General features: G+C 35.8%; 1 protein-coding gene across 1 annotated transcript in view; it reads left to right on the forward strand.

Moving 5' to 3' along the window:
* Positions 1-6,987, forward strand: part of LOC113656525 (angiotensin II receptor-associated protein) — a 10,116-nt gene extending 3,129 nt beyond the window's left edge. The window contains exons 4-5 of the mRNA XM_027167820.2: positions 649-841; positions 5,061-6,987. Of these exons, the coding sequence (XP_027023621.1) occupies positions 649-841; positions 5,061-5,185 (318 nt within the window). The 3' untranslated portion in view covers positions 5,186-6,987. The remainder of the gene's footprint in view (positions 1-648; positions 842-5,060) is intronic.
* The last annotated feature ends 4,206 nt before the right edge of the window (positions 6,988-11,193 follow it).

Raw genomic sequence — 11,193 nt, forward strand, 5'->3', positions numbered from 1 at the left:
ATATTAATCTTTATATTAACCTTTTGGTTTATGTTTATGTTCTGTAAAGCTGCTTTGAGACTATTATTACTATACTACTATATATCAGTTATTAAAAGCTCCATACAAATACATTTGAATTGAGTTGAAATTTGAATTGAATATAAGTGTACAATCTCAGAGTCTGACTTGCTTTCTCCCCCTTTTTTTACCTAGCAGACTAATTATGATTATTATTATTATTATTATTATTATTATTATTATTATTATTATTATTATTATTATTATTACTTATTAGTTCTCCTTGGCCTATTTAATAGGAACACCTCTACTTTGATTAGTCGTACAATTATCTAATCAGCCTATCAGGTGGCAGAAGTGCTATGTGTAAAATCCCAGCAGGACTGCAGTGTGGTCACCAGTCTATGAAAAATCGACTCCATGCCTAAATTCATTCTATCTATCTATCTATCTATCTATCTATCTATCTATCTATCTATCTATCTATCTATCTATCTATCTATCTATCTATCTATCTATCTATCTATCTATCTATCTATCTATCTATCTATCTAGAATTTCTTTCTTTCTTTCTTGCATTTCTTGAATTTCTTCTGATAGATATAGTTAGAATATTTAAACTTTTTGCCTTTTTGTTATTTCTATCAGTTCCTGGTTGGTCTGTTGATGACGATCTTGATCGATATCATCCACTTTGCTGCACTTTACTCGCTGACCTCTAGTGATTTGTTCCGCTTCTGCGTGGGCATGGCCATCCTCAGCCTCCTCCTCAAACCTTTGTCCTGCTTCTTCGTCTACCAGATGTACCGTGAGAGAGGCGGCGAATACAACATCAACTTCGGTAAGTGCGCGGTCTCGAGGTGCGCTTCCTTATTTGTTCCTTATTTCCTCCAGATGTCATCACTTTATTTCTTCTAAAAGAGACCAAATGTGCGAAGAGAAAACAGAACTAATTGCACAACCTTGTCTTTTATTGGATTTTTTCCACTTCAACTTGTCTTTACTGTAGCCTTTGATAGGATTTTGGTGTGTGAGCGAACTGTAACCGTGTTATGTGTTAAGATGCATGTGCTTGTCCTGTGGTGTCTCTTCAGCGTGGCTTCCAGCTGCATTCCTTTGACCTACTTTGTCTTCTGGCTTTCCTCAATTTGCATTAAGATTTTGTAACACTGCCGAAGAAACTAGATGGATCGAGTCAGAGGAGGAACGTAAGCGAATTAGCGAGACAGTCACAAGACAGATGCCGAGCCCGAGCTAAAATTCCCCAGAGATCAAGAATCTAAATGGGTTTGTATTCTTCCTCCAGGGAGTAGATCCACGGCAGGATATGTTCATCCTGGCACTATGTAAATGCTGCAAATCGCAGCAATCGATTGAATGGAACTCTCTTTTAATGTTTACCGTATTTCACCCACGTTTTTGCCGACACAGCAGTTTGATATGTACAAACTACACAGCTGCCATGCATCAAATAACACCAAAAGTACTGTATGCACCAAAACGGGTAAGTACATCCTGCTTTTGGTTGAGTGTCGACTCAGATTGTTGTTTTCTAAGCCGAGTCGTGCAGCAACTTCTGGCACTTTTCCCTGTTTGAAATAAAAACCCACCTGATTCAGCTCACTGATTAACGATAGACTAACGAGTAAAGTCACATGAGCAGTTAGAGCAGAGAAATGCAACAAACTGCACATGACTAGGACTGGAAAACAAGGTACTGGTTAAAAATAAATAAATTCATACAGTCCTGGATACAAACTTTTGCAGACCTTCTGATCTTAAGGGACTTTTGCATAGCAGAGTCTGATGTACACTCATCAGTCAACACTGCACCAGAAACTCAAGCAGTTATGACATTTGACATATAAAACCAGAAGGATTATTATTATTATTATTATTATTATAGGCGGTATTTTAAACTCTCTGATATGGACTGACACACAATGGAAGCCCCGCCCTCTTCTTCACGTCTCGTACTAGTAATCTCTAGTCTCAAATTTCCCACTTGAAACAGCATCATTGCTTTCTGTTTGTGTGTTCGTTAATGTGAGCTAACATCTGTGAAGCAAAGTATAAAGTTCAGATCGGTTTATTTATAAGGAATAAAGGCAGTGACATTATGGACAACGAAAAGGGTAAAAAATGCTGAACATTTGGTTCAGGAAAAAAAAAAAGGTCAGAGCTGTGAAACTGGTATTTTGTTTCAGAGCTGTCGACTCTTCTACTGGTATTTTTTTTACTATTTTTTTTATTTATTTTTATTTAACAACAGCTTTACTAAGTTTTTCCACCCTTATTTCCAAGGACTAGTCCCTTTATTTCTCTTCAGGGTTGGCAGGTCTGCTTTCATTTTATAATCTGACTGAGTTTATCAAAGTTAAAACTACCAGAGCACAGCTGTAAATTACTCTTTGTGTATTTCTTTTTCCATCCCTGAGTTATACAGGTAGAGATATACAGATTCACATATATATATAAAATATCTAGTGTTAATGCTGTCTGCTTTTACCTGTCCGTTATGTCACCTGTCCTCACTGTTTGGTTTTCATGCTTTTCTGCTTTCTCTGTCTGTCTGTCTGTCTGTCTGTCTGTCTGTCTGTCTGTCTGTCTGTCTGTCTACTGTATATACCTGTCTGCTTCCATCTTGGTATCTCTCTTCCTGTCAGACCTGGAGACATCAGTGGACAGTCGTTGCACCACAGACAGCGCTGATACCACTTTCCTTGGCCGGCGTTACTGAAAGCCTCTCTTTATTCTTCATTTCTGTTTCTGTGTTTGTGTTTGAAACTGATCAGACACTTTGTTTCTGTGAGCCGGAAATTATTTTATTGTCTTTGTCATTGTGTGTGTGTGTGTGTGTGTGTGTGTGTGTATGAGCATTGGTGTGACTGTGTATCTCTTTGTGTGTGGTTGAGGAAGAGATTTTGTATGAGAGTGGGCATCTGTGTGTCGGGGTGTGTGTGTGTGTGTGTGTGTGTGTTGCGTTTTTGTGGGTCTGTGTATGAGAGTGGGTGTGCCTGTGGTCGAGGGAGCGTGTGTGGTTGATGGAGGTTTGTTTGTTGTGTTTGTTTAAGGTTGTAACTCTTCTCACAAATCTGTCCAAGCGTCCTGTCCGGTCCAGGGATTGTGATGTAAAGTATAAAACCTGATTGCTTGAAAAACAACAACCCAAGATAAACAAGATAACGTGTTAAATTGCCGATCAAACTGATTGATAATGATCATGCTTGATTGATGTCTGTTTGAGACTCGTAGCTGGAAACCCAAAATCTTGACTAAAAAATAAAAAATTCTCAGATATTATTTAAAGCACATTATTGCTACTGTAGAATTTCCATCTATTAAAATAAAAAACAGTTTATATATAATATTATATATAAAATCTCTCTATATATTTTTTTTAAAGATTTGCACTTCAGCCAGATCTAATAAACATTTTCTTTAATGAGGTTTTTAAATCAAACAATTTAATCCGAAAAGCTGTGAAAGAGCATTTAAAATGGAGTTTTTTTTAGAATTTCTTTCTATATTTCTGCACTTTGTGTTGAAACAATCAGGCTTGTACTGTATAGGTGTAATAATCACAGCTCAGCTTTATACACCATATGTGAAAAGCACAAGCAAGAAGCTGAAACTTCTTCTCTGGAATTACACATTTTTGACATTCGAGCTACAAATTGGGAAGAAACACAGAGATCTCAATGTTTTTTAGCAAAAATCTGTCGAGCTGTCTGTGTAATGAAGTAAATTTACCTCATAAACCCTGCGTATAGTGTTTTTAGAGTTAACAGACCGGGTCTGTATGTTGATCGATGCAAATGAATATTCAAGTAAAAAACAAGACAAAACTGTTTGTTTGATGGCGTCGTGCTGTACACAGGGTCCAGGAGACGTCCTTCGTTTCCGAGGTGAGGGGGCGTCAGAAATTTTGAGTCACAAGTTTTAATCAACCTATTTATTTATTTATTTGTTTTATGGTTAGGGTTTTTATTTTGCAGTCAAATGCAAGTTGCACACGATTTTATTATTAGAGTTAAGGGTTGCTGGAGGAACAAGCAGTATCAGAGTTTTCATTGAAACTTTACACAATATGAGGACCGTATAACAGTGTAATGTTACACAAAAAGCATAAAAAAAAATGCAAAATGTTTGCAAATGAAATGCTATTTATTTTTGTTTTTCAGTGGTTTGTTTGTTTGTTTTCTTTTTCTAATTTATTTTAAGCTGTATTTTAATAAATCATACTAAAGAAGATGAAGAATCGTTCATTTGATGAGTGTGAATTTATTTTATTTATTATTTATCAAATAAATACACAAATACAATTTGTTTTATTTCTGTGATGTGCTTAATAGATTTTAATTCGTTTTAACTTTTTACCTCTAAAAAGGTGTTTTTTATTTTTTTATTTTTAATACAAAGATACAGGTTTAATATAAATTAGGCCAGGGAAAAGTAGACGCTGTCAGATTGTTCAAGACGAATAATTAAAAAAGAGCCGGTTTACTACCGTAATGTTAAACACACAATTTTATGTTTTAGCTAGTTAGGCCTCGCTAACATTAGCATTAGCAGCTAAAATATGCAGTTTTTTAGGAAGTTATTTATTTCAGTAGCACTTAAGTTGCCCTGACCTCATTATGCGATTGATTTAATTCTACTCCTTCTTCTCACTTCATTTCACTATACACTAAAAAAGTTAATTTCTTAACTACATCATAACATATTTTTTTCTATTCATATTTAAAAAAAAAATCTGTCTTCCTAAAAAAAAACAGGCTTTATACTGTATACAGTATAGGTGTAATCACGCCTAAGCTTTTTACACGTAAGCAGAAAGCTGAAACTCTCACAGTTTTTGAAATCCATCTTTGAGCTACAATAATTTTACTTAGTTGTGTGGACATTTATTTATTTTTTGTGTGTGTGGACAATTTTTTTATTTGTCATGTCTATGATCATACTAGTTTTTTCTGAGGAATTAAAAGCAGCATTCATTCAGGTTTATTTTAGCCTAAATGTTGCAGATTAAGGAGAAACTTCTTCCTTTTCCTCCTCAGGTTTTCCGACAGTGACCCGGAACCGAGACACCTATCAGTCCATCGATCAGCAGGACCAACCTGACAACTCGGCCAAGCCGTTTATCCAAGGAGACGGCCAGAAACATGCTGTGCTATCGTACTGATTTAAGCCTTAACTCGTTATCTTTCTTTTCTTCTTTTTTTTTCTTTTTTCTTTTTTTTTTTTAATGTTTGCTGCTCTACTGGAAAAAAATGCTTAAAAGGTACTAAAATGTTGCATTGCTTGTAACTGCTGGGAGACCCTCAGGGGTCAGTAATCAGCACCATTATTTTATGTCTTTCACCTGGGAAAGTGAATGTAGTTGCTTTTAAGATGATTCAGGAGTCATCCTTAGACCTTATTTGGATCTAAATAAGTTCTCCAAGATGGATTGAATATAAAACACACAGACACGCGTACGAGGAATGTTCTGCTGAACATCCCACAAGCAATAATACAGTTTAGTACGTATTTTTTCTGTTGGATTAATTACAGCTTGTGCATCAGTGATGCATCACATGTTACATAAACTGCCTCGATTTGTTTTCTGTTACAAACTTTACAGCACTATAGTTAAGTGTAGCAGGTCACAGGTACGCAACGCCCGTTTTCTGTCATTTACGTCCTTGTAAGTTTTTGATAATGTATAGATATAAGGTGCTTTATGGAAGAAAATATATGAAAATATACTTGTATACATAACTATATATCAGTACGATTGGACAGGTTTATGTATGTATGTAGTATGCAGACGTCGAGACGTTGATAACCACACGACGTCATATCATGATATCTAGTATAATGGACTACTTGCACTCAGGGCCATGATGTGTTTTCATTACATTTGGCAGTACAGTGAGACAAGGACAGCTAATATTTGTTTTAGTTTTTTTTTCCCTCCAGTCTAACATTCAACTAGATATTGATTTCTATTCAGAGGTGTTTTTGTCCCTGCATAGTGCTTCCCAAATCACATGAGCTTGAACTTCACTGATATTTATTTATTTTCAGGAGCTCTTGCAGACACCGGGTGTAAAATAGCAACGTTATAGTGGACGAGCTGGAAGGACACTTTAGAATAGAAGATTTTATTCTGTCACGCGTACATTACAGCACAGTGAAACTCTTTCTTCACATCTCCCAGCTTTAGAGGTTGGGGTCAGCGCACAGGGTCAGCCATGATACAGCACCACTGGTTCAGAGAGGGTTAAGGGCCTCACTCAAGGGCCCAACAGTGGCAGCTTGGTGTTGCTGGGACTTAAACCATTAACCATCCAAACAACAACCCAGAGCTTGAGCCACCACTAATCTTAAAGTGATCTAAAGTGTTTGGTATAAAGTGTTTATGCAAGTAGCCCATTATATATACCTGTGGAATGAAGGATTACAGACGAGGTTGAAGGAAAAAAAGAATTAGAGGACATGAGTTTAACTGAAAATGATTACTAGATGCGAGGGCAATTTCATGTCTTAAAAAGTAATATTAGATGATGTGTTTTCATAATGTAGAAAAAGGAGAGAATATATATATATATATATATATATATATATATATATATATATATAATGTGTATATATATATATGTATGTATGTATGTATGTATGTGTATATATATATATATATATATATATATATATATATATATATATTTATATATTTATATATGTGTATGTGTCACTTTATAATGTTTTTGGATGGATGTTGTTCCAAAGTTTTGCTATTGAACAAAGATGCTGGATAATAATATCACTCATATACTGTACACTACTGTTTCTTGCTCTCTTTTAGTTTTTCGAAGCTCTTTCGTAACAGTAGAAATTTTCCTCTTGTGGTACTCCACTTCCTGTTTATTAGTCAACATCAATCTCATGTGCCAGTTCCCCATTTTGTAATCACTGATGTGGAGTAAATTCCTCTGTCTTTAATCTCTTGTAAGCCTGTACTCTGATTTACCTCAAGGACAAAGTCAGGTTATGATGACCGTAAAGTTCAACCGAACAAAAATATTTCTACAGAATATCCTACAGAGCCTGACACGCTACGAACGTGCGTGATCGCTGTGAGCGTGAGCGGTCACGTCAACTTCTGTTTCAGTTCTTGTTCTCAAAGATCATGTGATCACACCAGAGTTTTTAGAACCTGTAAGCAGTCTGGTGTGATGCAGTCTGACATTTGAATCAGAATCGGCTTTATTAGCTAAGTGCACACACACACACACACACACACACACACACACACACACACACACACACACACACACACACACACACACACACACAGGGAACAGTAGCTCTACTAAACAGTGTATTCATACTGTAAACACAAAAAATACGTAGACTTTAAGAAAAAAAATTTTATTAAAAAAAAGTGCAGTAATATTAGTACATATTAGAAATGGATTAAAAAAAATCTACTTATCGGACATTTTCGAAAAAACTAATTTGTGGGTCAGGACTTGGTTGGCTTTCAGTGTGTTTTAGACGTGTGTTTTTTCCCTCAGTTGATATCCTTGCACTGAATTTTAGTGGTTGAAAAAAAATTTAAGTTGCTCATGAACAAACATTTGAAGAGGAAAAAAGGTATATTTTTTTTAAATATATCTTTTATATCTATAAATATACTGAACCGAGTAGTCTAGGGAAAAACACAAATACTGTTGAAACACAACAAAGCTTCTACTATGAGCTTCATATTAACCACCACTGTGAAGAGAGACATAACAGAGATATTCAGTGATCAACGTGGACACGACACAACAGGAGGAAACAATCCTGGCCTTAACAATCAAAACGACAATTTATTTATTTATTTATTATTTATTCAAATTTTTTTATTTATAACTATTAATAGCAGAGCCAAGATCTGCCCAAATGCATTAGACAAAAAATAATAATAATCACAACAACAGAGAGTCAATAAGGTCCAACCATAATTGTATTGTCTTTCTGGTGGTTTTGGCTTTCTGTATTGTCTTTCTGGTGGCCATGTATTTTGGCTGTGGTACACTCCAAAAGGGCAACATTCAGAATAATCCTTTTTAACAGCAGACAGAGTTCTTTTTTGATTGTCTGACAGACAGCTACGAATCATAACCTGTGGTCACGTATTCACCTAGATGGAGCAAGCTTAACTATCAGGGTTGCACAAGTTTATCTTGAGACCTTCAGTAACTCAGAGAAAACAGAACTGCCAAGTTTCATAACAACCACACTTCGAATCATGCCGTGGCCTCGAACACTGTCAGTATTTTTAGGACTGAATAAAAACATTAACAACATATATTTGATACCTGTAGATGATTCTGTAGAGTATGGTATATGCTTCAGTCATAAAGGGTGCCAATAATTATGAAGTCAGACCTGGTCATGCCTCAGTGTTAATATAATATATATCTAAATCTTCACAATCTCCGTTTGTTCTTTCTCGCTTAGCTCAACTCTACAGCGTTACATTTCCATGCTACACATGTTTTTTTGTTCTCTTCTCCCATTAGGCTCATTAGCGGTTTCCATAGGAACCCTGCTAAGGAGACCGCAATTTGTTATTTTATGCTATATCTCCGCACGGGTAATGTTTCAGCCTGCAGTGACGATAGACGTGAGCTCGATTAGATTGCTGCTAATGAGAAACACAGGAAGGTGACGGTTAGACGCTTGATTATCGAGCTCCTGCTTCTGAGCCTGAGCTGCTGTTATTTTCTCCCCATGCCGATTACAGTTAATTTATACCGTGTCCTCATTAGCGCTTTATTTTGATGGTCAGAGATTGTGGGCTGATGTCGGAGTTAATTATAACCACTGTAGGTTTTGTATACAGTATATATATATATATTTAGATATTTATCAGGATTGCAAATAATGCAACAATCACAAGAACACAAGCGTGAGTTTCTTGAACATTAATTTCTTTCAACTTTTTAATGCTTGCTGCATCCAAGTTGCTCGAGCTTTGCAATCAGATCTAATGTTGAAAGAGTTTTTGCATATAACGTCTCACTAAAGTAGCTCATGAATTGTTTTTTTCCCACATCTTCTGTACAAAGCAAAAATTTTAATTACTATTGTTTCTCGCACTCAATTAAGGGGAGCTCTTAATTAACGTTTAACAGCCCTTTAATGGGTTCTTCCTGCTTCATGGGTTCTTCCTTCTCCAGCAGATGACTCCTGGAGAAAATGAGTGAAATAAGTAGAAATTAATATACAGTAAAGACCAAAAGTTTGGACACACCACCTGTTCAACAGGACAATGACCCCAAACACACCTCCAAGCTGTGTAAGGGCTATTTGACCATGAAGGAGAGTGATGTGGTGCTGCACCAGATGACCTGGCCTACACAGTCACCGGACCTGAACCCTGATCGAGATGGTTTGGGGTGAGCTGGACCTCAGAGTGAAGGCAAAAGGGCCAACAAGTGCTAAGCATCTCTGGGAACTCCTTCAAGACTGTTGGAAGACCATTTCAGGTGACGACCTCTTGAAGCTCATCAAGAGAATGCCAAGAGAGTGCAAAGCAGTAATCCAAGCAAAACCTAGAATATGACATATTTTCAGTCGTTTCACACTTTTTTGTTATGTACGTATATAATTCCACACGTATTAATTCATAGTTTTGATGCCTTCAGTGTGAATCTACAATTTTCATAGTCATGAAAATAAAGAAAACTCTTTGAATGAGAAGGGGTGTAAAAACTTTTGGTCTGTACTGTAAATAAAAAAAGGTCATGGAATATGATAGGTGCAATATGTTTATATTTACAGTTGAAGATGGTTAAGTACTATAGTTAATAGTTAAGTACTATTTCTCCTGCATTGTGTTAAAGAACCTTGGACAAACAGACTGTTGACACAACACTACACAATATGAACCAACACGTTAAACACACATATCCAACCTGAAGCACACTCCAGCCCTGAAGTTTTGGCTCAATTCTGCTTAGATCCACCCATATAAGAGGAGCTGGAGCATTGTTAGTGAAATAAGTAGAAATTAATAAATAAATTCAAGATTTTTATATATCAAGTTCACAGTAAGATACAGTATAGAACTTGAAAGTGAAATGAAAACCAGGCGAATAAAGCCACTAAAATTATGAACGAAGTTAAAGACTGTTTCGGACCACTAGTTAAAACTCTGTCTATAAAGACATTCGGGCATCTGAACATTTTTATACTGCAGCCTGACAAACACACAGATAAGCAGCATCTATAATCGAGCTGCTCTCATACGCCATGCCTAGAATGAACATAACACTATATGGGCAAAAGTATTGGGACACTCTTCCAGATCATTGAATTCAGGTGTATAAACTCAAGCACCCAGGCATGCAGACTGCTTCTGCAAACATTTGTGAAAGACTGGGTCGCTCTCAGAAGCTTTATAGGACTGCAGTGAGCAGAAAGGCATCTCAGAAAACACAGGAACAGAAGAAACACAGGAACAGAAGAAACACAGGAACAGAACACAGACCACACTGCAGTCCTGCTGGGATTTTACACATAGCACTTCTGCCACCTGATAGGCTGATTAGATAATTGTACGACTAATCAAAGTAGAGGTGTTCCTATTAAATAGGCCAAGGAGAACTAATAAGTAGTAGTAATAATAATAATAATAATAATAATAATAATAATAATCATAATTAGTCTGCTAGGTAAAAAAAGGGGGAGAAAGCAAGTCAGACTCTGAGATTGTACACTTATATTCAATTCAAATTTCAACTCAATTCAAATGTATTTGTATGGAGCTTTTAATAACTGATATATAGTAGTATAGTAATAATAGTCTCAAAGCAGCTTTACAGAACATAAACATAAACCAAAAGGTTAATATAAAGATTAATATAATACAAAAATACAAGATTAATATTATATATATATATAAATGTGTTTGTATTTAGCCCCAATGAGCAAGTCTGAGGTGACTCAGGCGACTGTATATACATCATGTGGGGAAGATTTACAGATCATTTAAAAAGAAAGTATCTGCTAAGTACTTCAAATTCAGAGGGAAAGAAAGAAAGAAAGAAAGAAAGAAAGAAAGAAAGAAAGAAAGAAAGAAAGAAAGAAAGAAAAATATAGTTAAAAAAGAAAAAGAAAGATACAGTGAAAGAAAGAAAAAAAAGAAAGAGAGAA

Source organism: Tachysurus fulvidraco, chromosome 2 (assembly GCF_022655615.1).
Source record: "Tachysurus fulvidraco isolate hzauxx_2018 chromosome 2, HZAU_PFXX_2.0, whole genome shotgun sequence".
NCBI lineage: Eukaryota > Metazoa > Chordata > Actinopteri > Siluriformes > Bagridae > Tachysurus > Tachysurus fulvidraco.